Source organism: Haemorhous mexicanus, chromosome 4 (genome assembly GCF_027477595.1).
Source record: "Haemorhous mexicanus isolate bHaeMex1 chromosome 4, bHaeMex1.pri, whole genome shotgun sequence".
NCBI lineage: Eukaryota > Metazoa > Chordata > Aves > Passeriformes > Fringillidae > Haemorhous > Haemorhous mexicanus.
The window spans coordinates 72,177,200-72,202,225 of NC_082344.1; the positions used below are offsets into that span (position 1 = coordinate 72,177,200).

At 47.3% G+C, this 25,026-nt stretch overlaps 1 protein-coding gene across 1 annotated transcript; it reads left to right on the forward strand.

The window, feature by feature from the left end:
* Positions 1–1,994: 1,994 nt before the first annotated feature.
* Positions 1,995–9,880, forward strand: LOC132327009 (uncharacterized). The gene is made up of 8 exons (XM_059845679.1): positions 1,995–2,032; positions 3,075–3,276; positions 5,261–5,432; positions 6,243–6,341; positions 6,700–6,837; positions 7,903–8,032; positions 9,060–9,221; positions 9,666–9,880. The coding sequence occupies exons 1-7, from the start codon at positions 1,995–1,997 to the stop codon at positions 9,199–9,201; spliced, it is 921 nt and encodes a 306-aa protein (XP_059701662.1). The 3' UTR covers positions 9,202–9,221; positions 9,666–9,880.
* Positions 9,881–25,026: the final 15,146 nt, after the last annotated feature.

Here is a 25,026-nt window from a genome sequence, read left to right on the forward strand (position 1 = left end):
ATTTCACCCCTAACTTCAAATATTCCCAAACACTGTTGTGCCTGGGCTTGGAGCTGGTTACCAGTGTTACATCCTAAAGCTGCATCTCGTTTACTTTATGCTTGTAGGGCCTGATTTTGCTCCCCATTATGGGGGTTCCAATGCTGAGTTCAAGATGATGGGACTGTCCTTTTTTTACTCTGCTGTATTAATATTTTAAAAGTGATTCTTCTTAATTTTTTATTATTCCAGCTAATTCTAGATTACAGGCTTGGTTTCAATTTACATCAGAAATAGAATCCATTTTCTCTGCCCTGGAAAGAAGACACTCTCAAGGGCTTACTGATATTTGTGTGTTTGACTTTAAGGCAGAAGTTTGTTCCTAATTAATTGAATAAGTGCTTTAATCCCTGGCCTGAGGGCTTCCCATAGAGCATTAGCTGTATTAAGAAGGAAATGGAGTGTAATCCCTTTAATATAAGCACAGGAGAACATGAGAGTTTCACATTTCTGGAAATAGTTTCTTTCCTTGTTACGTTATCTATTCTAATATAAATTTGCATAAAATGCAGTGAGGACAAAGGGCTTCTCCTCTTTCCTGACAGCAGTGCAGAGCTGTCAGCAGCACACAGCCCTTGCCAGAGCATCCTTGGGCTCACTGTAAAAGTGTGCAGAGAGAAGTAACTCGTGGAATTCAGCTCATTCCAACGGTGCCTGTGAGCACAGGTCTGTGACTGGCTCTCCTCCTGGAGCTGAGAGCTCATCTTCCTGCCTCATCACCAGCCTTCACCACTACTTGCATCACTGCAGTGGCAGAGAATCTCATTTCTGAGCCAATGGCTGCACCAGGCTCACGTGCAGTGACAGAAATTGGACTCGGGTGAGATTCAGCGCATGAAACTTGGATTTCTGGATTATTTCAGCCCCAGCTAGGTACCTGCATTGGTCACATGAACTGTCCTAAATGAGCCAGGAAGGGTCAGCTCAGAGGGAGTTGTCCTCATTGTGTACAGCCAAAATTAGGCAAGATTAATCTTTTGGTGAAATGCATCCAAACCAGGTCAAGGCTTGGTGTTTTTTAAGGACTAAATACTGCTCTGTGTATCTGGTGGGGTGTTCCTCTCTATTCATGGGGCACAGGACTCCCTTTGAACATCCCCTGCTGCCTCAGCAGAGGAAGAGAATGGCAGCATCTGAAGTGTGTTCAGTTCAGTTGAGGTGTCCTCAGCCACCCTCTGAGCCCAAGTGGAGATCCCTGCCTGCCCTAATTCTGAGTGTTCCCCATCCTTCCATGCAGGGAGGTAAGGATGCTTTCCTTCTGCTCAGCACACTCACAAAGTAATGTCCTTTTCTCCTCAGTTTCCCCACCTTTTGCTCACCTCTTCAGCGGGATTTGGGGGGGAGGCTTCAAGAGCTCACAAAGGGCAGGCTTTGTCCCTCTCCTGGCCACGTGTCCCCAGCCTGGCTGGCTGCAGCTGGAAAAGTGATAACAGCTCCCCAGCATGATTGTTGGGTGCCTTTTCCTCCAAGAAACAACACCAACCCCCTCAGGCTCCTCTTCCTCCACCGAGGCCTCCAGGGTTCTGAAGTTCAGTGTGTCACAATGGAGTTTTCCCTTGACCCTGGAAACAAAGTCACTACACAGGCATTGCTGGATCCCATCGCTGATGTTCCTGCTGCAGTAGGGGTCACACCTGTTCCCCCTCTGGGTGATTTTGGGGTTGCTGGTGCTGGGATGCCTCCATCTCCTCCCTTCTGAGTTCCAACAGACTGCATCCCCTGAGGTGTCCATCTCCTTACATCCTGGTTGGGTATATTTTGCTTTGCTGAGGTTGGCTGAAATCAGTCAGACTCTGCCAATTTGAGTATTTCAGCCCCATCTGAATCCCCTTCCTCCTGCCAGTAGCCAGCTCCAGGTCTCCAGTTCCCTTATGCCTTGAGGTGGGATGGAGGAGAAGACCTGGTCTGCTGGTTTTTAACTGAGTGATTTCTCTGGACCAGGTTCCCGGTTCACCATGGAGATGATAAAAGATGCAAAGGCATGGAAGGTGAAGTACCACAGGACTCTCATCCTCCCTGGTGTTTCAGTAGTGGGTTTGGCTGGGTCTGCTCATCTGGGAAGATAACAGGAATCGGTGACAATGGAATTCTGCATCCTGGCCAAAGGCACACACTGATCTGGGAAACCCAGAGGGGGAAAAGAGTGAAATGTTAGAAAAGAAGGACTGAGAATATAAAATATATCCTTGCCCAAGGTGGGTGGCTGGTGGCAAGGCACACAAAGCCCTCCCTAAGGTGCTGTGTGCTGCTGCAGTGTCCCCACAGGGACACTGGTCACAGGGACGTGGCAGCTCCTGCCAGGGCTGGCCAAGCCACCCCTGTGTGGTGGATGTGTTTGTGTAACAGTGGAGATCACAGTGACACTGCAGTCAGAGCTCAGCTCCCCCAGCCCTTGCCTTGCATCGATGAGTTGTCATTGATGAGTTATCATTGAGGAGTTATCATGGATGAGTTATCGTGTTTAATGCTTCAGCACAGAAACAGCTCTGGAGCCAGCCTGAAGGCTCATCTCAGTAGCTTTCCTGGCTCCAGCAGTGCATGCTGAGGGACAAAACACACAGACAGTGCTCTCTCCCTAAAATCCTCCCCCTGTCTCCCTAAATCTGCACTGCAAGGATTTCTGGTGGTAGTGCAGGTGTCACTGACTTTATATCCCCTGGCAGAGTTTTCCTCCACAGATTCCCCAATGGCTTTGCAGACTGAATATTGACATTAGCCAGCTCTTTAAATATGTGACAAGCACACAGCAAATGTTCCTGAGATGGAAGATGGAAGCATGTGCTGATTTAACCTGAGTGCTGCTGGACCTCAGCAGCTGATCAAAGAATTTCAGCAGCTGTGTGTTAGTGCTCTGCCTGGGGCCATTTGGGCACTCAGAGGAGGTTTGGGGAAGGCAGGAGGAAGGTGTTTGTTGAAAGGGAAACCCTGGGACAAGAAGAGCCCCACAAACCATTGCCAAAAGTGTGTAGGACCTTCCCAGCCACCCTGCTTGGGGCTCAACAGAGCAAGGAATCACCCTGTTGGGCTGGCCCCAGGTGGCCCAGAAGAGCAGCTCATCCTCTCCTAAGCTGTGAGGACCATTTTGGGTTTGAAGGTTCCCCCCGAGGCTTAGTGCTGCCTTGTGTTTGCTCCTCTCCCTCCCAGCTGCCTCCCGCCCTGGACAAGTACAAGAGCATCTATCGCAAGGACTTCTGCTGGCACGACGATTATCACTCGCCCATCCAGGCACACGTACCGGTACCGTGCTCCTTCCCCTGCCCTGGATGCCCAGCCCAGGCTGCCAGCTCCCCTCCCAGCCCAGCTGGGGACGGGCATGGTGCCAAAGGGTGGCAGGGGTGGCTGCAGTCCCCAGGGCTGTGACCCCACCGCTGTGACCCCACCGCTGTGACCCCAGGGCTGTGATCCCCAGGGCTGTGATCCCCAGGCTGTCACCCACCAGCAGCTCCCATCACGCCCAGATGCTCTCGGCTTGTGCCCCCGTCCCTCCTGCGGGAAATCCCCCTGGCACCCTCCGGTAAAGCTGTTGGTGGGGAGTGATGCTAATTACACTCATTAAGTCAGGGCACTAACGAGCGCTGGCTGAGCCGGTGCCGGAGCCTTGGGCCGCGCCTGTTCCCTGTGGGGCTGCTGGGAACCCATCCCTGAGAGCCTTGAGGAGGGGAATTGCCTTTGGGATGGAGATGGCTCCTTGCCCTGACACGGGCTTGAGAGGACTTCTGTGGAGAAGCTGGCTTTTTCTTCTTCTTTTTTTTTTTCTTTCTTTTTTTTTTTTCCCTAATCTCCTGGCAGTGCGAGCGACCCCCTGAGCTATTTAATCTGATTTGCCTCGCTCCGCCTGCCCTGGTTTAATTGCTTGTGGCAGCCCGGTGGGGACAGCTGCGGTTTGCTCTGGGCCACTGCGGAGAGGTGGTGGGGGGCATGTTCGGCTGCTGGACTGCTTGGGGCTCGTACGCTCACCAGAGAGGGGAAAAAAAGTGGAGGCTGGGCAGGAAAAGGTGGGGACAACAACAGAGAAATCATTGTGTGAGTGTGCCCACTGGGGCAGAGGGGCACCGCTGCCATCCCTGCCCGGGCAGCAGCCTGGGGAGCCCTCTCCCTCTCCCTCTCCCTCTCCCTCTCCCTCTCCCTCTCCCTCTCCCTCTCGCACGGCAGGGTTTAACCCCTGCCTGCTGGAATGCAGTTCCCAAGCTGTGCATCTCCGTTTCTTTTTTTTATTTTTTCATTTTCCTTTATTTATTTCATTTAAATTTTGTTTTTGGAAGGCTGCACACTTCCTGTGGAGGTGCTGGTGTAGCTTGGGAGATAAGAAGGAAGGAAGCTGTGTCTGATTCTCTTGGGTTGCAGCTCCCTTTGGTTCCTTATTAATCCCCAAGACCTGCCAAAGAGAGCTGTCCCACTGGGTAGTGTGATGATGAGGTAGTCGGGAGGCCCAAGTTTCCCTCTTGGCCCTGATAAGATTTATTCCTTTTTAAGAGGGTAAAACAACTGTGATGCTTTTATCTGTGAAATTTTGGGCACTAACCTACTCCCAAGGGGAAGGGGAACTCCTTGGCTTAAGGAAGAAAGCATTGCCTGGTGAGCCATCCCCACCAGGGTCTCCTGGAGGCTCTTGTCCCTCTGGAGATACCTCAGGAGAAGCTCTGGCCATCCTCAGTGGGGGAAGCCCCCAGACACAGGTAGTTCCTGTAGCTCTGCAGCCTCCACCTGTCAGCCTGGCAAAGGAAAAACATTAGGGGATTGCCCTGGCAACCTTGGAGTTTAAGGGACAAACAGAAACCCACAGAGACCCAAAACAACAATACACAAACCCTGTGAGGATGGTCCTTGCTGGCCCAGCAGCCTGGAGTTGCTCACAGGAGGTGAATCCCTTTCTGAGCCCCTAAGAAGCATCTGGAGCTGCAGTGTGCAGCTGGAGAGGCTGGAGGCAGCAGCCACTCCAGGATCCTCTTTAGCCTTTCCCTGACACGAACCCTGGAGCCATTCCTGCTTTTGATAGGGTTCCCTCCCTCCCTCCCACTGCCCAGCCAGGGCCCAGCAGAGTCCCAGGCTGTAAGATGGGCAGACAGAGGAAGCTGTGCTGGTTCCTGTACTCCAGTGAGAGCCCCAGAGCTGCTCTGTGGCCCCTGAATCCCCAGGGATGCTGACCCCACCCGAGCCCAGGCTTTGGCAGCTGCCCTCCCCAGTTCTTCCCTCTCCATTCACACAGGACTTCTTTCTGCAGGCGCCTTCATACCCTCCTCTGGGAGACCTGCCCAAGTGCTACCTGCCAGAGTGCCAGCCCTCTGACCTGTCCCCAAGATGGGCAGGGAAACTGGAGATTCTTGCCGAGCCCGTGCACGACCTGAGCTGCCTCTCGCCCCTTCCACCTCCTGCTCCAGCAGATGAAACTGAGGGTGAGCCCTGATGCTGGCCCTGCTGGTGAACAGGCTGTGTCCAGCTGCCTGAGCTGGGCCTCTGCCAGCCCCCCAGCCCCTGCTCTCTGCTGGCTGGACACACAGGGATGGATGGCAGCATCCTGATGGTGCTGGGCTGAGCTGGAGAGGGTTCACACATGGGCACAGCTCCCTCTCACCAGGAATATGCAGCTCCCAGGCCAGCCCAAAGCATGGGTGTAAGGAGCTGGGGTTTTAGAAACATCTTGGTGCATGAAGAGCAACTTCTAGCCAGGGATGTATCTTCACAGCTCTGCTGGGATAGAGGGAGAGGCAGTCAACCACATTACAGAAGTGCAGGGAGGGAAAAGGGCTCTGGTTGGGTGTGAGGGGTTTGGGTGGTTCAAAAACCCTTCTGCTAAGGGTACCTGTCTGACAGCAAATGTGCTGGAAGCCAGCCCCCAGGCACACCGTTGAACAGCTTGCTTGCATGGATTAAAATAGTCATGGAAGTCAGGAAAACAAAAGGAATGGTCACCAAGCATCATTCTGACCTGCTCAGCCATCCCAAAGCAAAGATTTTTCTCTGAGTTCCTGCTTGAGAGGCAAGAGGGTGTCATTGCTCAGCAGTGCTCCAGAAGGAAACAGGAGACATGGCCAGGGATGTCCTCTCTGTTCCCTGAGCTGATCTCTCCCAGTGTGGGATGCCTGGATGTCTGGATCCTTTCATGATCAGAGGGGAGCAAAGACACAGCCATCTCCTGTAGCTTAAATTCACCCTGACAATGAGGTGAAGTGAGCCCTGGTGGGTTTTTTCTCTCCACTCAACAGAAGGAGAGTCTGGTCAAGCAGCTCAGACAGATGTGTCTCCATATGGACTCCACTTACCCCCGAGGGCTGCAGAGATCTCCTTGCCAAGCCCATCTGAAGGTGTGTTATGCTAATGACAAAACTCCTGTGGGCTCTTCCCTTCCTGCTCTCCCCTGTGTATCCCAGCAGTGCAGTTTTTCTCCCTCTCTCACACAGACCTGCTGCAGAGGGTCTCCTTTTAGCAATGTGGAGGCAATGGGCTCCTTCCCCTTGCTCTGCTCCAACATAAATCCTTCCCCTACTGGAGTCACGAACCACTAAAATTGATGCACCTCAGCAGAGCTCTGCTGAAGGGACTGGGTCTCCTCTGATTTTTGCCAGCTGAGACTCCAACTTACCCTATCCAAAGGGTAGGATTTGGGTGAGTAATTGATGGTGATTCCTGACTAATTCACCTTCTTCTCCTCCCGTCTCTCAGGGGTGTTGGAGCCGAGGGAGCCACCACCCTCAAACACGATCACCTACCAGCAGTTTGCCCAGGATTTGTACAAGGAGGTGCTGTCCAATGCTGATAAATACAAAACCAAGAACCGGAGCTCGTGTATTTTATTGCAAGGTCAGTGGATGGAGGGCTGTGGAAACTGCCCCATGTGAATAACTGGTGGCCTTCAGCCTGGTTTTATGCTTTTTAATATAATTCCAGAAGAGGCTGAGGAGGGTGAAGGGAAAATGAGTGACACAGGAAGGGTTCACAGATCCTCTGTGACCATCTGCCCATTGGTGGGGAGAAAGCAGGGCAGAGAAAAACAGTTATCTTCTAGAAGATGTTGGAGCATTGTAAATGGTGTTTCTTTCATGCCAATTTCCAGACAGCCCATCCCATGGACCACAGCTCAGTGTGGTCTCCCTGGAAATACTGTCATAAGACAGGAGCTGCTGCTGGGTTGCATTAACAGTCTGACATGGCCATGCACGTGTGAGACACCTGTGACCTCAGCCTCAGTGAAAACTACAAAAATACTCTACTGATTACTCACTATAGGAATGTGTCATTTTTAAAATACCCAGAAAATCTCTCTACAATGAGTGGCTCCTCTTTGTGTGTCCTCCCTGCATGTTTATCCCCACTTAGATCTGCTCAATCAGAAGGACACACACTGAGCTGCTCACACACAGATGAGACATGTCTGGAGACTCTGGTGGGAGAGAGATGGTGCCTCTTCAAACCAGCTCCCATAGGGATTTTTGGGGAAGATATTACTGCAGATGTGATGGTCCTCAGTTAAGGGTTAAGTGAGCCATGAATCTCTTGTTTAGTCCCTGATCAGTAGCAGGATGAAAAAGAAAATAGTATGGGAAAATTTATACCAGGTGCCAAGTCAATATCCAGACAGGAAGATCACAAGATGTCATTTCCAGGTCTGCCTTGTGTGGCTTCCCTCACACAGCTATAGAAAATAAGGGCTGGATAATCTCATCTAGATGACCTTATCTACACCAGGGAAGAAATTCCTCCATTTTCCCTTGGTTAATCCCTTCATTGTGGTAATTCCAACAGGAGAGCTGGAAGCACAAACAGCCAGTGGAGCTCAGGGGAAGGGGGAACACTCAGACTGTGCAACACAGGAGACAGAGATCCAAATAAAAAAGTCTTTAAATTATTTGAACTCTCTTTCACTAGACTGCTCTGACCTTGATTGGAAAAGTATCTACAAGCAGGATTTTGAGCCCCGGAGAGGAATCCATGCTGGCCTGTACACAGAGGAGATAAGGCCTTCTCCCATTTTCCCTGAGGATTTCCGCTTCAATGAGTAAGGGAGAGGTGGGATGGGAGGAGAGGGTGGCTGCTGGGGCTGGGGGACAGGCTAGGAGTAGGTCAGGGAGGTTTTGGAGCTGCTTGGCATTGGAAGGTGTTTCTCAAGCAAATTTCTCCTTGTCCACGTTATGCAATGAGCCCAAGGAAATTCCCTTGGGGACAAATCCACTCCCAAAGCCTGATCAGCCTTTTCTTGAAAAGTTTTGCCGTGGGGTTCATAAGAGTGGGGAGACAACTCCTGTGACAGCCTTATCCCTGTGGAAAGATCCCCATGGGGCCCGGGCAGGAGGCATGTCTCATCATTTCCATGCCCAGGCTTTCCCTGGGAAAGGGCTCTCTCAAATCAAACGGGGCAGGAGCTGTTTGCAACGTGACTCATCTGCACACTATGAACCAAACAGGCATAAACTGCTCCTCAGCTCTCATTTCTCACTGGAAAGGCAATTCCTCCCCGCTGCCTCATGCCCCCCACCTTCCCCAAACACACATATATTTCAGCTCTGCGCTGCAGATTTTAATCTGTGATTCTGGAGTTGTATGTGGGCTGGAGACTGTGCCTGTGTAATGGTTGGTCCAGGTGGGAGATGGATCCTGGTGACAGCCATGTGTGTTGCAGCATCTGCCCTGTTCCTGATGGACACAGGCAGTTCCCCCTCTCCCCCATCCCACCTGAATGGGCTTTTGTTTGCTCCACATGGATTCCTGGCTGGGTGGCCGAAGACCTGAATGGGTCTTCTAAACTGATGCCAAAATTATCCCAGAGTAGGTGGTGTAGAGAAACCTCTCCCTGACACCTGAAAGTTATTCCTCTTAAAGGATGTCCTTGCAGTATTGAGGGATAAGCAAGATAAACAGCTAAAATGTCAAAAACAATGAGAACAAACAACTTATTTTACAGTGAAACCAACTATCCCCAGACCTGTTGGTGGGGGGAGGCAGGAGGGGAGGCAGGTCCCTTGTCCCAGTGCACGAAGCACGGGGTGGAGGTGCTCTGCTCATGCCCTTCTCCATGTCCTCTGCAGGAGCCGCTGGGTGACTGAGTATGGAGACAGCTACAGCATCTTCCTGAAGAGGCTGGACTGGTCCTCTCCCATCTCTGCCCAGTGGCTGCCCTTCGGGAAGGATGCGCGATGGACGCCGCGATGGAAACTGGCTGGCAACTGAGTGCTGCCAAGGTGGCTGTGGTGAGCACCAGCATCATCCATTTTGGCCCTCAGGGCTGGGATTTCAGGGGCTGAGGCAGCGGGGAAAAGTATAAACAGTCCTGGGATCTGGTACAAGCTACCATGAGAGCTGAGGGTTGGGCTGCTGGAATGTTCTGAGCAGCAGCATTTGTGTCCCAGCTCAGTGCAGGAGGGTTGGGTGAGAGATGACCTTCAAAGGACCCTTCCAACCAAAACCATTCTATGATTTCCTGGGCTCCTAGAAAGTGATTTTCCAACCAGATCTAATCAGGAGAATGTTTTTCACCCTGAGGGTGGTCAGACACTGTCTGGAGACTGGAGAGGTGGGGGAGTGGCATGGAGATGTTCACTGGGTGACAGTGCTGGCTCTGAGGAGCCTCTTCTGGGCTGGCCCTGTTGGACCAGGACCCTTACATGATTGCACATTTTTCTGATTTCTTTTAGGATGCGTTACCTGTGTTGTTCTTTTAGGATGTGTACCTATGTTGATTACAGCTCTTTGGCCCTCCAAGCTGCCTGTGTGAAACTGCTCATCAGAGACCCTGAAAGCCTTGGAAACCTCGTCACTACCAACCCCACCACCGTGTCTGTCAGATGTGAAATGTTTGGCAAAGACTTCTTTAAGTGCAAGTTATGATTAAAATCTCCCATGAACCTCAGCTTTTATCATTGTCAGGAAATGTTTTTTTTGAGGGGACAATGGAGGCTACAGAGCTAAAATCACCCTGGCAGTTTCAATTTATATACTTTAAAGAAAACTGGATGATAAAACTTTGACTCTCAGCAAGAAGTGTGTTAAACAGCACTGTTGGTGTTAATTTACTCTCTAAAACCTTGTCCACTTACAGGGAGGGAAATATCCCGTGTTATTCAGGGCAGCTGAGTACCAGCCTTGCAGAGCTCCTTCCCCTCCTTTACATTAACAAATTATTCCAGTTTTTTACCATCAATTTCACCTAATGCTGGGCAAACAGGAATTGAGTTTGCCGTGTCCGGTCGGGATTTTTGTTTCTGGAAGGCTCAAGGCTGCTCCCAGCCTGAAGATGGCAATGGAGAGCTGCTGAACCCAGAGCTGGAAAGAGCTGACAGCCCGGCTGTGCCTTTAGCGACCTGAATGGGTCTTCCAAACTGATGCCAAAATTATCCCAGAGTAGGTGGTGTAGAGAAACCTCTCCCTGACACCTAAAAGTTATTATTTTTAAAGGGCATCCTTGCAGTATTGAGGGATAAACAAGATAAACAGCCAAAATGCCAAAAATAATGAGAACAAATAGCTTATTTTACAGTGAAATCAACCTGTTGGTGACAGGACTTGTGTAGACACAGCAGCACAGTGGTCCCTGCCCCAAGGAGTTCATCACCTAAACCTATAGGATTTAGCAGAATGAGGTCTGGCAGGGCCAAGCTCCAAGCAGAAGATACAGAGAAGTAGAATGGGCCAGTGTTTCTCAAAGCTGCTCTGGTGAGGGGCAGTGCTGACCACAGCTCATGCAGCATTTGGGATTCCCACTGCAGCTGAGTGTAGTGGACTGGTGGCAATTTTGGAAGACAGAAACAATGAAACTACCTTTAACTTAAAAAACAGGGGGAAATACTTGCTTAGATCAGAGAGGAGACAGAGTTTGACTTCTTTGAGGAAAATGAGACCAAGAGAATTGAGATGTTCTTAAGGGAAATGTGTGCTTTTACACCACTTAAAATTTACCCTGTGGCCTTACTGATAACTTTCTCTTATTAAAAAAGCATCCTTTTCCTGTCTCCCCATGCTGGAACTGAGCTCCTCAAACTGATTTCCACTCTTCTCTGCTGTTTTGCTGCACTGATGGGGGCTGTGTCTAGATAAAGTTCTCAGAGCACATACTCAAGGTAATATCACTAGGAAAAAGCATATTGCTAAATTTTAATCACAACCACAGTGGAAAAAAATGGCTGGATGAGAGCCTTGGGTTTGTGCTGTCAGGAGCACTGATGAGGATATTCAATCAGGCAGATGGATGCTGGGTTTGCTAAAGGGGTGCCAGGGAGAAGGAAGGAAGCTGCTGTTGTTGGTGATAAATGTCCTTCCTGGTTTTTCTGGCAGCATCCTGGCTCAGGTGCTTCCCAGATTTGGAGACCAGGCTTAGAGATGCAGCTTTTGAAAGTTCAGGCCCCACAAAGGATCCAGCCTGTTGCATCCTCATCTCCTGCCATTCCTCTTCCCAAAATTTTCTTTCAAACCCTTGTTTCTCCAGCCCTCACTGCCTCTTCCAAATACAGGTCTGTGTGTCATGGCAGTGATTGCTGGAAGTGCTTTTCCCCCACCCCAGCTCCCTGGGAATGGGAACTGTGATGGTCCCAAGGCAGTTCAAACACACCAAAAGGCTCTCACACCTCCCCAGGAGTCACTGCTGCATGCAGGGGACATTCAGGCTGTGTGCAAATATATCCAGATGGCAGAAGGGAGCAGACACAGAATCAGGTTTTCAATTTTTATTTTCAAATTCCATCCAAGGCTTTTCAGAGCAGGATCCTGTTCATGTGAGTGACACAGGGTTAACCCTGAAGAGCACTGGGCTCAAAAACAGGTGAGAAACTCTAGATAATACTGGCTTTACCTGAACACCATCCATTTCCAGTCCTTTTTCTCCAGCCATGTCTCTTCATTTCTCCAAGATGACACCAGCCATGAGCTCAGCAGGGTTCCAAAAGGGATGCAATCAGGTTTCACAGAAGTAACAAAATCCAAGAGAAAACCCCTGAAACAACACAGAGAAACAAGCTGGGCATGGGTCAGGAAGTGGCTGGTGGAGATTAGGAGATGTTTTCCAGGATCCTGTTGCCACATTACTGCTATGGTTGAGGCATATTTCTTGAGAGTATTTGGTGCTTCCCTGTGTCCAAAACAGAGGAACATCCCTGGATGGAGGCTGCTCTGGTCTGGGGAGAACTCCCTGGAGCCATGAGAAGGTCAGTCAGAAACGTTTTCCCTCTCAGGACACTCAGTTGGTCCCATCACAAGAAGCACCACTCAGTGAATGTAAAATTTGCAGCTTTTCTCCCCAATTTCCAGCTTCAGAAAAAGCAGGTTTTTAGTAAGGCTGAAGTGATGCTTTCTACCTGAATGCCTTAGTGCCATCTCCTGGGTAGAAGGGGAAATTCTCATTTTGGAAGTGGAACTCAAGTCCCTTAGCTGTTCAGCCATTAGAATCCCAACTGGCATCAGGGCCCCACACTCTGCCTGGTCCTGCTGAGCAGCTGAAGAATTGTCTTGCTTGGGATTCATAATGCAGATGTCTGTTCAGGGAAAAGGATGCTCTGGGTTCATCCCTCATCTTCATCACGAATTTCAAAGTAGCATTTTCCATCTTTAATTCTGTCTTTTCTATTTCCCAGCATGGAAGCACTGACTGAGCTCTAAATTTACTTCATGAGTCCTTTATGGAAAAATTAATTCAAAAATATCATGGGATAATCCATTGATGACTTTCTCTACTTTGTATCTTTCTAGAACTCTTTGCAAATTATCTCATTGTACATCAGAAGTGCAAAACATCCTTATTGAAAGGCTAAATGAATTTCACAGTGCTGAAAGACAGGCTAAAATATGTCTGTGGTCATTCTGGCCACCACTACAGAGCATCCACTTCACCAAGGAATGACTGAACCCTCAGGTGTGTTTGATGCTGCCTGCTCCTTGCATGGGAACAGGCAGGAATCCCACAGCAGCTCCCTTGGAGGAGCCTGCTTGGGAAGAACTGGTGATTTGTGTTGTAACAGGTGCAAATTTCCAGAGGTGTTTTTACAAAAGTAATTAGAGGATTAATTTAGCCCAGCAGAACAAAATATTGGTGGTTGGGGTTTCAGTGGCATGATGTGACATTTATAAAAGAGAAGCACCTGCAGTAAATGCTGGGACACCTTCACTGCTCTGCAAACAGCACTGCCAGGAATGCCACCACATCTTTGAAGGCTGCAAGGACACTCAAGGGCTGATCCTCAGCCCCATCACTGAACAATCACCTTTTCCTCCTGTTTTGGACAAAACTCTTCCCATGGCTGCCACCCAACTCACAATTGTGCAAAAAATCCTTCAGCAAATGCTTCATGGTAACAGAGAAGGAGTTAATGATGCAAATCCACTCCTGCTGCAGCCGGGTCAGCCCTGCCCTTGGCTCAGCCACTCACCTGAGCAGAAATTATAAGCAAAGAATTTGCCAATCAACACGTTTTGCTAAATTGAATTTTGTCAAGAGAGGGTGGTCAAACAACTCATTTTGAGTGGCAGAGTTTTAATGGCACTTTCTTGGGCAAATGATGGGGTTCAAAAGAGATGGAGAGAAACAGAAGTGTGAAAGGTTTACTGTGATGGCTTGGCAGTCCAGAACAAAGCAAGTGCCAGCCACTCCTCCCATTTTCTCTAAAGTCAGGTCTTTTGCTTTCCAACCAGACTCAGCTGGCCTCATGCCTGTTTCCACACTGTTTCTGTGCTGTTTCTTGGCAGCTCAGGTGCTGTTAGTGCTTGGGAACAGTCTGCTGGGCTTGAATTTGGGACACAACTTTCATAGAAGTTCATAAACCATTAAAAGCTCATCACTGGCTTTATTTGAGCTAGCTTAGATGAAGAGGGCTTCTTTGCTTTGGTAAAAGCCACATGAATCATCAACAGCAAGTGAAGGGGGATGTCTTGCTGGGATGACTCCATTTATGGTGTACAGATCTGTCTGATGCTGCTGCAAGATAAAGTGAGTTTACAGCTATAAATGACTGCAGCTAAAAATGACTACGTGATGATGACAAGTCCTCTGCATGCACCTGTGCTCAGCTCAGAGGTGGCCTCCAAGTGCTTTGGCTCAGCCCTCCTCCTTCTGGAAGGATCCACACTGCTGCAGTCAGGGCCTGAGGGAATGGCCTGAAGCTGTGTCAGGGGAGGTTTGTGTTGGATATCAGGAGAAGGTTCTTCCCCCAGAGGGTGGCTGGGCACTGACCAGGCTCCCCAGGGCAGCGGTCACAGCACCAGCCTGGCAGAGCTCAGGGGTGTTGGGACAATGCTCTGGGGCACAGGGGGTGACTCTGGGGGATGGTGCTGTGCAGGGACAGGGGCTGGACTGGATGATTCTTCTGGGTCCCTCCCACCTCAGTTTATTCTGTGATTCCATGGTCAGCTTGAAAGCTGCTTGAAGAATTTGCCTCCATCAAACATAAACTATGCTGGTAAAACTGTAAGAATTTTCCACTGATACTACATTATTTTTGTTTTTAAACTACAAGCAACATATTCTGTAATATGTTTTGATTTTGCTCATATTTTTCAGTTCTCCTTCCATGAGTTCAAAACAAAATGTTTCAACCCAGGCTCACGCTGGCCCACATATTTTACTTTCCTCTTCATCTCCTTGGTCACTGGACCTTGAAAATATTTGGGTTTTGGGTGGCCTGAGCCTTTCCTCTACCTTGGAACTCACTCTTGGACACATCTCAGGAGTTCTGGGATGATGTGGCCTTTGTAGACCTGAGCATTGCTGCTCTCCCTGTGAGCAGGGGTGATATCCAGCCAGGCCTATCCCCCTTAGGAGGAGCCACTCTTACATGGAACTAAGCCTATAGAAAATATTTCCCTTTTTAAAAAAACCAATTGTTTAGTGAAAACATGCTGTAATATTTGCAAATTCAGCTCTTATCCTTCCATGGAAACATCCAGCTGTGTCTGTTACTCAGCAGGAAAATGATATGCCAGAGAAATATGAAAAATAAGTAGATTTTATTTCTCTGTGGGATGGATATCAAGGGAAAATATTCTCATGGGTGATGTTTGATGGCTCCTGGGGGAGTTGCTGATAATGAGTCAATTAATTAAGCAGGTCAGCAGGGCAAACAGTCCAATCAGGAAGCTCCTGCTCTAACCAACATGTGAGGGTCATCCAGGCTGGGAGCTCCTCCTTCCTCTGCCAGCTGCTCCTGCTCTCCATCACTGCTCCCACAGTGAGATTTCACTGGATTGATCCAAGGAATGTGTGCATGAAAGACATAAATAATGACCAAAAGTGAAAACAAGTACTTCAGTGTTTTCTTTCAATCACACCACCTCAAAAGCTGATACAGGCTGTGATCAATGTGACACCTTTGCAATCACCTGCACCTTCTTCAATTCAGCTGTGACAAAAACCTGCCTTACCTGGAGAGCCAGATCAGCTGTAGTGCCCTGCAGGGGACAGAGGAGCTCCCAAAATCCCATTGCATCTCTCACTGTGGTGGTGCTGGGTTCACACACCCTGAAAACTGCATCCAAAGGCTGTTGCGTTCCCTGGAAAATTTTCCACTTATTTCAAGAGGCTCAGACTTTGCAAAAAAATAAATAAGGAAAAAAATTAGAAGTAAATTTAATAAAAATCAGAGAGAGGAGGCCCCTGATGTGACTCTTTGCAGTCCCACAGCTGCATTTCCCCATTGCCTCCCCTGCACTGTTTCTGGCAGGGGTCACAGCTTCACAAAATCAACAAACCCAACCCTGCTGCTACAAATACCAGCCTGCAGGTTTGAATTCTGCCTTAGCCTGGCTTTGCAAGGTGCTGGTGCTGAGTTAGGCTTGTTCACATGGTGCTGCTGCCCAGGCTGCTGCTGAGTGCCAGGTGTGACAGGGCAGTAAAGATGGCACAATAACAGAACCCCCCAAAATTGGGGCACTGGCTCCAAACAGAGCCCCAAACTTTTGCACACCCCACTGAGGCTTTTGGAGGAGTGTGAATCTTGAGAGGTGGGAAAAATTGCTTGAAGACTAGCAAAGAAATCAGGAAGTGGTGCAAAGCAGAAGAGCTGAGCAGCAGCTTGGGGAATTAGGTGCCTGTTCCTGTCCACTGCTGCCTTGGAACCCAACCAGTGCAGGTGTAAGAGGTGGTAGGTACCCAGTGCTGCTTTCTACCAGTTCCCTGTTTGCCTAATACAAAATAAATGGGCTTTTAAATTCCAAATGGAGCTGTGCAAGCCAGATGGAGAAATGCCAGCTCTGATTCTCTGGTTTTTCATACAATTCTTTCTGATCCCAGTTCTTTCTGTTGCAGGAAAAACATCCAAGCAACATTTCTGCAGTTCTTGGAGAACTCTAATATCTGACTCCAGTGCTCTCTGGAGGTCACTCTGGTGAGACAGGAATGCATTGGAGCTGTGGCTCTGTGGGATTGGAGCTGCCCAGCAGAAGGGAAGGAGTGCAGGGTGTGGGAACCAGCCCATCCTGGTCGGGAGTGAGGTGTGGGGTGTCAGGTGAGTGCAAGGTTGGGAAGTTCTGTGGTTTCAGGAGCAAGTTGCTCAAGGTTAAAAGAAGTGTGGGAATGGTCTTTGAACTGAATCAGGCCTTTTCCTTTCACTGGCACATTTCTAGCTTTTGAAGAGGAATATTGAAAAGCAGAGGAACCGGAGAAAAGACAATACTTGGGTTTTTGGAAAATTGTAACCCTCTTTTTCCATTCATTCTTGAACTATTTTGGTTATCCACCTTTTTCAGGGCAGAATCAGCTGTCCCTTTACACATAATCCTGATTAACCATCCTGCTAGCACAGTTGGGATTATCAACATAATCCTAACCATGCTAGCAGGGGGTGTTGGGTGAAACCCACCTGAATTTTCAAATAGTTTTGTGGCCAAATAATTTTTTCAACCTGAATGAAAACTGCATTGAAGGGCAACCACTCTTCCCCAAAATTTCACCTCTGGGAAGGAAGGGAAAAGCTCCTGAGTGTGAACCCCAAACTCCCAGGCTGGCAGCTGGTAGAGAAAGACAGATGGATGGGTTTGGGATGCTCCTGGGCATGGGACTGGCACGACAGGACAGAAATCTGCGAGGCTGGAGATGAGACTCTCCATGAGTCACTCAGCTCTGCAATGCAGGTGCTTTCCTGCCACTCTTTCCTCACTGTTTTGACCACTCTTCTGGGGATGACCAATGTCTGAGTCACCCCTCATAAAGCTGCTCCTGGATTCACATTTTCCACGCTTGCTGCACATCCTGGAATAGATGTTTTCCTATTCAAACACTGCTTGTTGGGGTGTTTTCTCCTCAGAGAAGGCAGCAACCCCCTCCTTCATTTGTTGATCCCTCAAAACTTTGACCAATACATATAATAAATAATCTTGTCTGGGGAATAGCACTGAAAGCTGATTTTTGGGGTGTTGTTTTGTTTTGTGTTGGGTTTTTATTATCTTTATTTATTGTATTGTTTCCACATTAAACCAGACTATGGAGAATGGGTTTGAAAGGAATCCTGAAGGCACTTCTATGATGCTAAATCAGAGGGCCAGGGAAATCAGCTGAAGCACTGGAAGAGGGTGGTCCATGTAACTGAATTTGTGCTTAGCCCACGACTCAGCAAGACAAAGCTGCTGTAGAGGATTAGTGACAATTGGTGTGGATGAGAGCCAGATCTGGCTGCCCAGCCTTGTGGCCGGGGTTTGGGTTTGAGCATTTTTTTGTTTTGCACAGTGAGGATGTGCCTCTGTGTGTGTGTGTGTGTCTGTGTGGGTCCCAGCCTGATTTCAGGCACAGCTCTGTGTTTGCAGGAAGAGCAGCTCGTGCACCCCACGTGCCAGAAATGCAACATCCCAACTCCTAATCAATCCCTTGTGCATCATGCCAGACCTCCTGCAGCCTGTCACCATCAGCCATTCTTCTGTCACAAATCACTCATCAATTCAAGTTTTTTATCTCCTTGCTGTACACCCAAGCAAGCTCCTGGCAGAGCTCTGCTTTGGGAATTCAAGTTTTAATAGCTGGCACCTTCTGGCTGCACACCTTCCTCTGTGCAGGAGCTCTTACTGTGAGCCAACCTCTGCCCACCTTTTGCTACTCTCCAGCCATTTATTCAGAGATTTATTTAGTGTTGTTCATGGTTTAACAACAGCAAACATCCATCTCCTCCAGCCTGCATCGAGGCAGCATGGATCTGAGAAAGGATGAGCACATGTGTGACACAGCATGGCATGGAGCTACTGAACTGCTGCATTCCCAAATGGGCACTGATGAGATCCATTAATGCCAGGAGCATCCCAGCAGTGCCTGCCTGCCCTTCACCTCCAGCTCAGCAGGAGTTGCTTTGCCAGGCTTGGCCACACAGCACAGCACAGCACGCTGTGACAAGGAGCAGCACTTCTCTGGGGAGCAGAGCTCAGAGCTTTCACCAGTGAGCACAAATCTCCACTGGCAACTGCTGGGAAAGATGAAAGTTTGACAGGAAAGTCTCACAGCTATGTGTGCTTAGCAGAAAGATTTTTGAATGTAGAGTCTGATGAAGGAATAGAGATGGAAGCAAGTTTTGATATAGAAGAAAAGAATTGCTGAGCCAGTCTGACTGGATAACCAAGAAAGCAAAGGGTGTGTTAGTTAGAAGGGGTTTTATGGCTTAGAGCAAAGGATAAACCCACCCCAAACAAGGAGATGTTTTTACCAAGCAGGAAGATAGCACAGGCAAACAAGGCAGCAAATGTTGCAAGTAGAAAAAAGGTCTCAGAATTTTCCACTGCAAGAAAACTGAAAAACAAATTCTAGGTCAAACTGCAATGTACTGACTGTTAGTGACTGGATAACAGTGCCATGAATATGGTAATTACAGGAGTTATGATGGGCTATAGGTAAGTGTTAAGGTATAGATTGGTTCTGCTGTATGGAGATGCTCAGCAAAGAAAAGTCTAGAATGAATTTATAACTTAAACTCAGGGTCTGCAGGCCTGCCTGCAGCTGGAGCTGAGAGCTGTGGGCACAGCTCTGTCACCCACCACCCTGGACTGCTGTGACACCTTGGATGGAATAAACTGCATTTTGGAGAGCTGCCTGGAGTACTGCACCCCTCATTTTGGCTCTCACAGGCAACTTGTGGAGTTTTTTGGTTTTAGTGTGGTTTTCTTTTTGGCTGTTTTTGTTTGGGTTTTTTTTTTTTTGGTTTCTTTTTGTGTTTGGTTTTGGGTTTATTTTGGTTTTTTTTGTTAGGGTCAGGATTAAACGTGTGAGATGGTATTTTTTGTTCAGACTCAGACATTCATTCATTTTTATTTATATTATATTTTTATAAACTGTGAGTTTCATAGTACTTTAACAAACTAAAAATGGAGCTTTATCTCTCTCTCTCTACAAGGCTTTTTAAGGATAAATTGTCTAATTAAGAAATAACATTTAAATTGTTTTTACTTTTAACTCAATAACTAACTACTCATGGTCCTCAGTGTGGGCTTCTAATTTAATTACACAATACTGCTTAGCCAGGGTTCCAACAGCAGCTCATGAAATCTGCATTTTCCCTCCTATTCCTTGTTCTGTTCACGACCTTCTCCTTTTCCAGCTCAGCCAGGGCTGACTCCTGGAGCTGGGATCTGGTGGTGAGGGCCCTGGCTGGGAGGGGATGACACTTGGATAGCTGTGGAAAAGTTAACTCTGTCCATTTGTTCACCAAAACCAAGTTTCTAGCTGCTATCAGATAAAAAAATTGAAAATGTTTGTTTCTCAATTTAGAAATAGAAATTTCTTCAGGTTTTCTATTTCCCAGTTTCTTGCCAACTTGGAAAAAGTACCAATGGGCCCCAATTTAAAGGGACAAAGGATGGTGAACAACAGAAAACTAAATATTTAAAAAGCAAACAGGCTTTTCTTGCCTAAACACAGAGTTGGAAGGGTAAATTTAAAACCCAAGCACTGAGTTGAAACAGTTTTATGTGTCAGAGTGTGAAATGAAAAATATAGACTGCCTCTTGCCACAGTTTTTTTATTCCTCATTTATCCCTGCCAGGGATGAGGGTGAATCATGGGAGAAGGGACAGCCAAGGGTGACACTGCCACTGGAACCTACAAATGGAGAATTTTTGAAGTATTAAGGGGCCAAAGCTCTGGCTGTAGGACAGTGGGCTGGGCCAACAAAACTGAAAAAGGAACAACTGATACTTCCACTAATGCTAATAGATTTCACTAATGCTAATAGATTTCACTAATGCTAATAGATTTTTGAGTGCAAGGTGAGAGGAGAAACCCTTCACAAAACTTTGAAAAGATTGATTCCATTGTAATTTGTCTTTGGTCCCCCATTCAGGCATTAAATGCTAGCAGTATTCCTGATTATAGTGGAAAATTTTGTTCTCTGCTGTGGGGAGAAAAAAAGCACTGGAAGCAAAACACACCTGGCAGACACCTTGAATATGGAACTTTTTATTAAGCACTGCATTTTTTTTTTCTTTGTTAATTAATCTATTTCACAGTCTCAGGTAATCACTTTGCAACTTCTCAGTAGCCTGACTTTCAAAGGAACTTTAAGCTCTGTCAGTTTCTGTACCCCAAAGAGCAGGGGAATGACATCAACCTCTTGGTAAATTGTCCAGTGCTGTCTTGCACTTCCCTTTCCTAGAAAGCACTTACATTAAAGCCATTCTTTGTTCTAAATGCAATTCTCTAATGTAATTCTCCTACATGGAGAATTGCTGCTGCTTTAATCCTGGACTCAAAGCCAGTCAATACATTTTCTGTTTTGATGGAAAGCTCTCCTGGGCCTCTTGGGGTTGTGTTTTGGGGGAGCTCTGCTGCTCATTCCCCACCTCTGAGGACACACTTCTGCCTCTGCAGTGAGCTATTTTCATTTTTTGATCTTACACCATGAGCCAGTGAGGAGGTGCTGCCAGGTGTCTCCATCTGAGGAGTCTGGAAAATGTTCAAATACAGACATTTTTCTCCTTTGAGAAGATATGAGCCCTTTATTTTTGTTCTTATAGTTTTGGCCTTACAGAAAAGCAATTTCACCTGAAGTTCACCTGAGATTAATGTATCTTTATAAAATATTCCCATCCTTACTTTGGAGATGGCTGTTTTTCACTGTACACAATTTGTTTTCCCACAGAACTAAAAGTATTTTTGTGTTTTAATGGCATTTCTCATTTTCTATCAAAATCCCTACACTAAATCAAGTTTATGAAGACTGCAAATAAGTTTTCCTATCTCTAGTAACAACCACGAAAACTGGATTTCAGACTCATCCCACTAATGGCAATTTTTTCTGTATCCTGCTGTCCCAGTATGGGATTTTGTGTGTTTTGGGTAAGCACAAAACAATAAGAAGACTGAAGATTCATTTTGTTTCAAAAGCAACACCATTGTTCACCTCTTCTAGACACCCCATACCTAAGTCCCCTCCCAAGACACTGCACAGGGGAGGCTCTGTAACAGTTTATTTTATTTTATCTTTCCTTATTGGCTCTCTCCAGGCTTTTTTTTTGGCCAGGCTCTCTGCAGTTTTTTAGAGCAGTTTGTTTAAAACGTGGATTTATCATTCAAGTGGTGGTGGGTGCTGGCTCAGATCAATTACTGCAGCAGCTCCTGCATTAACAGAATTGCAGATATTGGCCTGGCAACCCACAGAAGCACGGTGCCCACAGATGAAACCCTGCTTATTTTCAAAATGACAGCATTTCTGTCCCAGGGAGCTGGGGAATATGGTCAATACATAAATCAGCACGTTGGGAAAAGGAAATGGAGTTGTAAGGGTCTGCTCTGTGAGTTTCAATTCTGTGACTCATGCAATTCACAAGCAAAGGTGAAAAATGTTATTGGGCTTCTATTTCTTGTAATACAGGGGCTGCCAAACTCTGCTGATTGCTGTGTCTCTTAAAAAAAGAAAATAAAAGGAGAAATTTAATATGCAAGATTCTCCTTCTAATGCATTTTAATTAAAAACTTAATTGGTTTGAGCTAAGTATTTCTGAACTCTGGTAAAGTAAATGAATATTTAAAGCTCCCTTGGGGCCATCCTGACAAGCACAAGCCAGAAAAACAGGATTTCCTTTTACCAAAAAATAAAGGCTTTTAACAGAACACCATGTAACAGGCAGAAGTCTGAACTGAGCAGTGGTGAGGAATCTGATTGGCATGGGAGTCTTTTCTCTTGCCAGAAACTCTTCTGTTTTCTGTCCCCCAACAACTGTTTTTATATTTTGTTTGGGGTTTTTTGGGGGGTGCGTGGGGTTCTGTGTGATATTTTTTGTTCTATTTGATGGAGTAGCACTTCCCGAGCAGTGACCTCACTGGAAAGCACTAAAATTGCTCTAATTAGAGCAATTTTTGGCACACCCTGAGTGTTAATTAAAAAAGGGACAGGATACAGTTCTCTTCATCAATGCTCTGTGCAACATGAACTATATATTTTAAAAAAAAGAGTAAAAAACCAAATTACCAGAGAAAAACCATCTTCATATGCATCTTAATCTTCTGCAATAATTGACATAAAATCTGATGAATTTACATAAAATCTGATGAATTTACATAAAATCTGATCCATCAAGGGACCTGTTGCTAGAATGATGCTTTTTTTGTTGTTTTTTTTTGTTTTTTCCCCCAGAGTTGTGGCTGCCCCAACCCTGGAAGTGTCCAAGGACAGGTTGGATGGGGCTTGGAGCAGCCTGGGATAGTGGGAGGTGTCCCTGCCTTCACCCACCACCTCATCTGCAGGAAGGTATTTATGCTCTGCTCCCAGTTACTGGAGCAGAGAATGTGAAATGCTTTAAATTCAGTGCTCAGAGCCTCCCTGGGCTGTGCCCAGCACTGAGAGCATCAGAAACTGGCTGCACCCTGTTGTGCTGCTTGGGAAGTCTTTGCTGTCTGTGGTGGTGGTTTCAGATCAGGTGGTTTTCTTCATTTTATTCCTGGAATAATGTGGGATTCAACCTCCAGAGCCAAAGGACTCTGCTTCAGCCACAGTTTTAATAGATAAGCACTAATTTTTGTCTGTGAATTTCTGTAAAATGCAGCCACTTCCAGCTGATTGCCCAAAGGCTCCTGGGGAGCCTCTGCCAGCTGTGGTTCCTTTGGGCTGCCTCTCCTGGTTTTGGAAGGGAAGAGTTGCACAGCCTGAGTGACCCAGAGCAGAGAGCAAAGCTTTGCTGCAGGTGCTGCTCACAGTCAGACCCAGACATGACCCAGTGCCTCCCCAGGAGAGCCTGGAGGTCACTCTGACCTCCATCTGCTTTTGTGGCTGCCCCTGGTTTGGGAAAAGTCAGCTTTGTGGCTATGGAGGGTGTCAGATCTAAAGGGGGTGAGTGGCAACTTCATCACAATGGCCAGAAAAATACAGTTTTGCAAAGAGAAGAAAATACATGAAAGAAACTTCTAACCTGTTCATGTTTATTACCTGGTTCCTTTTCTAAATATTTTACTTCTTTGCCTTGGTTAAAACTGATTCAGTCAATTGGTATCCAGGCTATTCAATAAATAGCCTGGATACCAATTCCTTGCATCCAACCTATATTTATCTGGCATAGATCATATTTATCTAGCACAAGTCAGTGTCAAATAAACAAACATAGCCTGGCCTGTACAAAGCCAGACATGAAAAACAGAACAACCAAAAAGGAGTTTTGGTATTACAGAGCAGGCAGTGGAAAGCAGACAGATTGTTATTGGGAGAGGAGGGTTTTGGTGGTCCTGAGGAATCAGCCTGACACAGTTGTCAACATTTCTGGATTTTGTAACTGAGCTGTTGGCTAGGGACAGCACCTGGTGCACCATTTTATGTGAATTCCTGGGAAAGAATTACTGAGCTGGGAGAATAGGGGAAAAGAGGCCAAAAAATCAAATAGGAGAAAGCAGAGAGATGATGCAGAGATCTGCTGGGTGGGCATGGCATAGATGGATAATGAGATGATTTGCTCTCACAATTAGGGCATAACTTTTGTGTGAATATTAATAAAAGCTTTAGTGATGTATAGTTATGTTATTGTAGCTTAGATGTCCTCTGTTCTCCCCACAGTTCCCTTTCCCCCCTGTATTGTGACCATCAGACAGCCTGGGCTGCCCAGGACAGGTACAAAGAAGCTGCACAGGTGTCCCTTGCCTGGGGCAGGTGGGGATGGAAAAGCTCAGGGGGTGCTCAGGGGGTGAGGCATGGCAACACCTGACCCCCAATCCAGTGACAAGAAAGCAGTTTCCAGTGATAAATGGCACAGAAGAGCTGACTGACAGACTTTGGGAGGGCCAGGGCTGGCTGATGCAGCCCCCAGGGGTATAAAAGACTGAGCATCCAGCTTGAAGATGGACCAGCTGGGTTGAATGCATGAGGGGCAGTTCCCAGCTTTTTCCTTATGTAGTCCTTTGTTGTATTTTTGTTAAGGTTTAATAAACCTTTTTAAATCTTCAAAGCGAGCAGTTGTCTCTCACACCAGGGACAGCACCTGGTGCACCATTTTATATGAATTCCTGGGAAAGAATTACTGAGCTGGGAGAACAGGGGAAAAGAGGCAAAAAAAGCAATCTTGAGAAAGCAGAGAGATGATGCAGAGATCTGCTGGGTGGGCATGGCTATCTGGCAGGGCAATGTGCACACACTCTCACCCCCCAGCCCAGATTCTGTTGTCCTCATCCGTGATGAGGATTTTCATTTCTTTCCCCACTTTCTTTATATCTGTTCCTGGAAAAGGTGAGCTTTTGATGGATTTCTGTCCTGCCCCTGAAGAGCTGTGTGCTCCAGCTCAAAGAAGTTCATCATCTTAGCAGACAGGATGTATTTTCCTCTATTCAGCCTCTCCTATATCACAACCCACAGATAAGTTTCCCTCTCTCCTGCTCTTTCTGAGACCCAGCAGATGCACTTGTGGGGTGGCAAAGGGCACAGCTGGGCACAGCTGGGCACCCCCAGCAAAGGTGCCAGCATGAACACGTGCCCTTAGCAACCCACCAACATGTGCAGTGATTCCTGCTGCCCCCCAAACCATTCCAATTTTTCATCTGCCTTCCCCAGCCTTGCATTAATATTCCATCCCTTCTCTTGCCAGAGAGAATATATATATTCTCTCTCTCAATATATATATAATTTACAC

Coding starts and splice junctions, on each gene's coding strand:
- LOC132327009 (XM_059845679.1), top strand. CDS start 1,995: ATGGAGATGATAAAAGATGCAAAGGCATGGAAGGTGAA. Junction 5,433..6,242: donor TCCAGCAGATGAAACTGAGG/GTGAGCCCTGAT, acceptor TCCACTCAACAG/AAGGAGAGTCTGGTCAAGCA. Junction 6,342..6,699: donor CTTGCCAAGCCCATCTGAAG/GTGTGTTATGCT, acceptor CCCGTCTCTCAG/GGGTGTTGGAGCCGAGGGAG.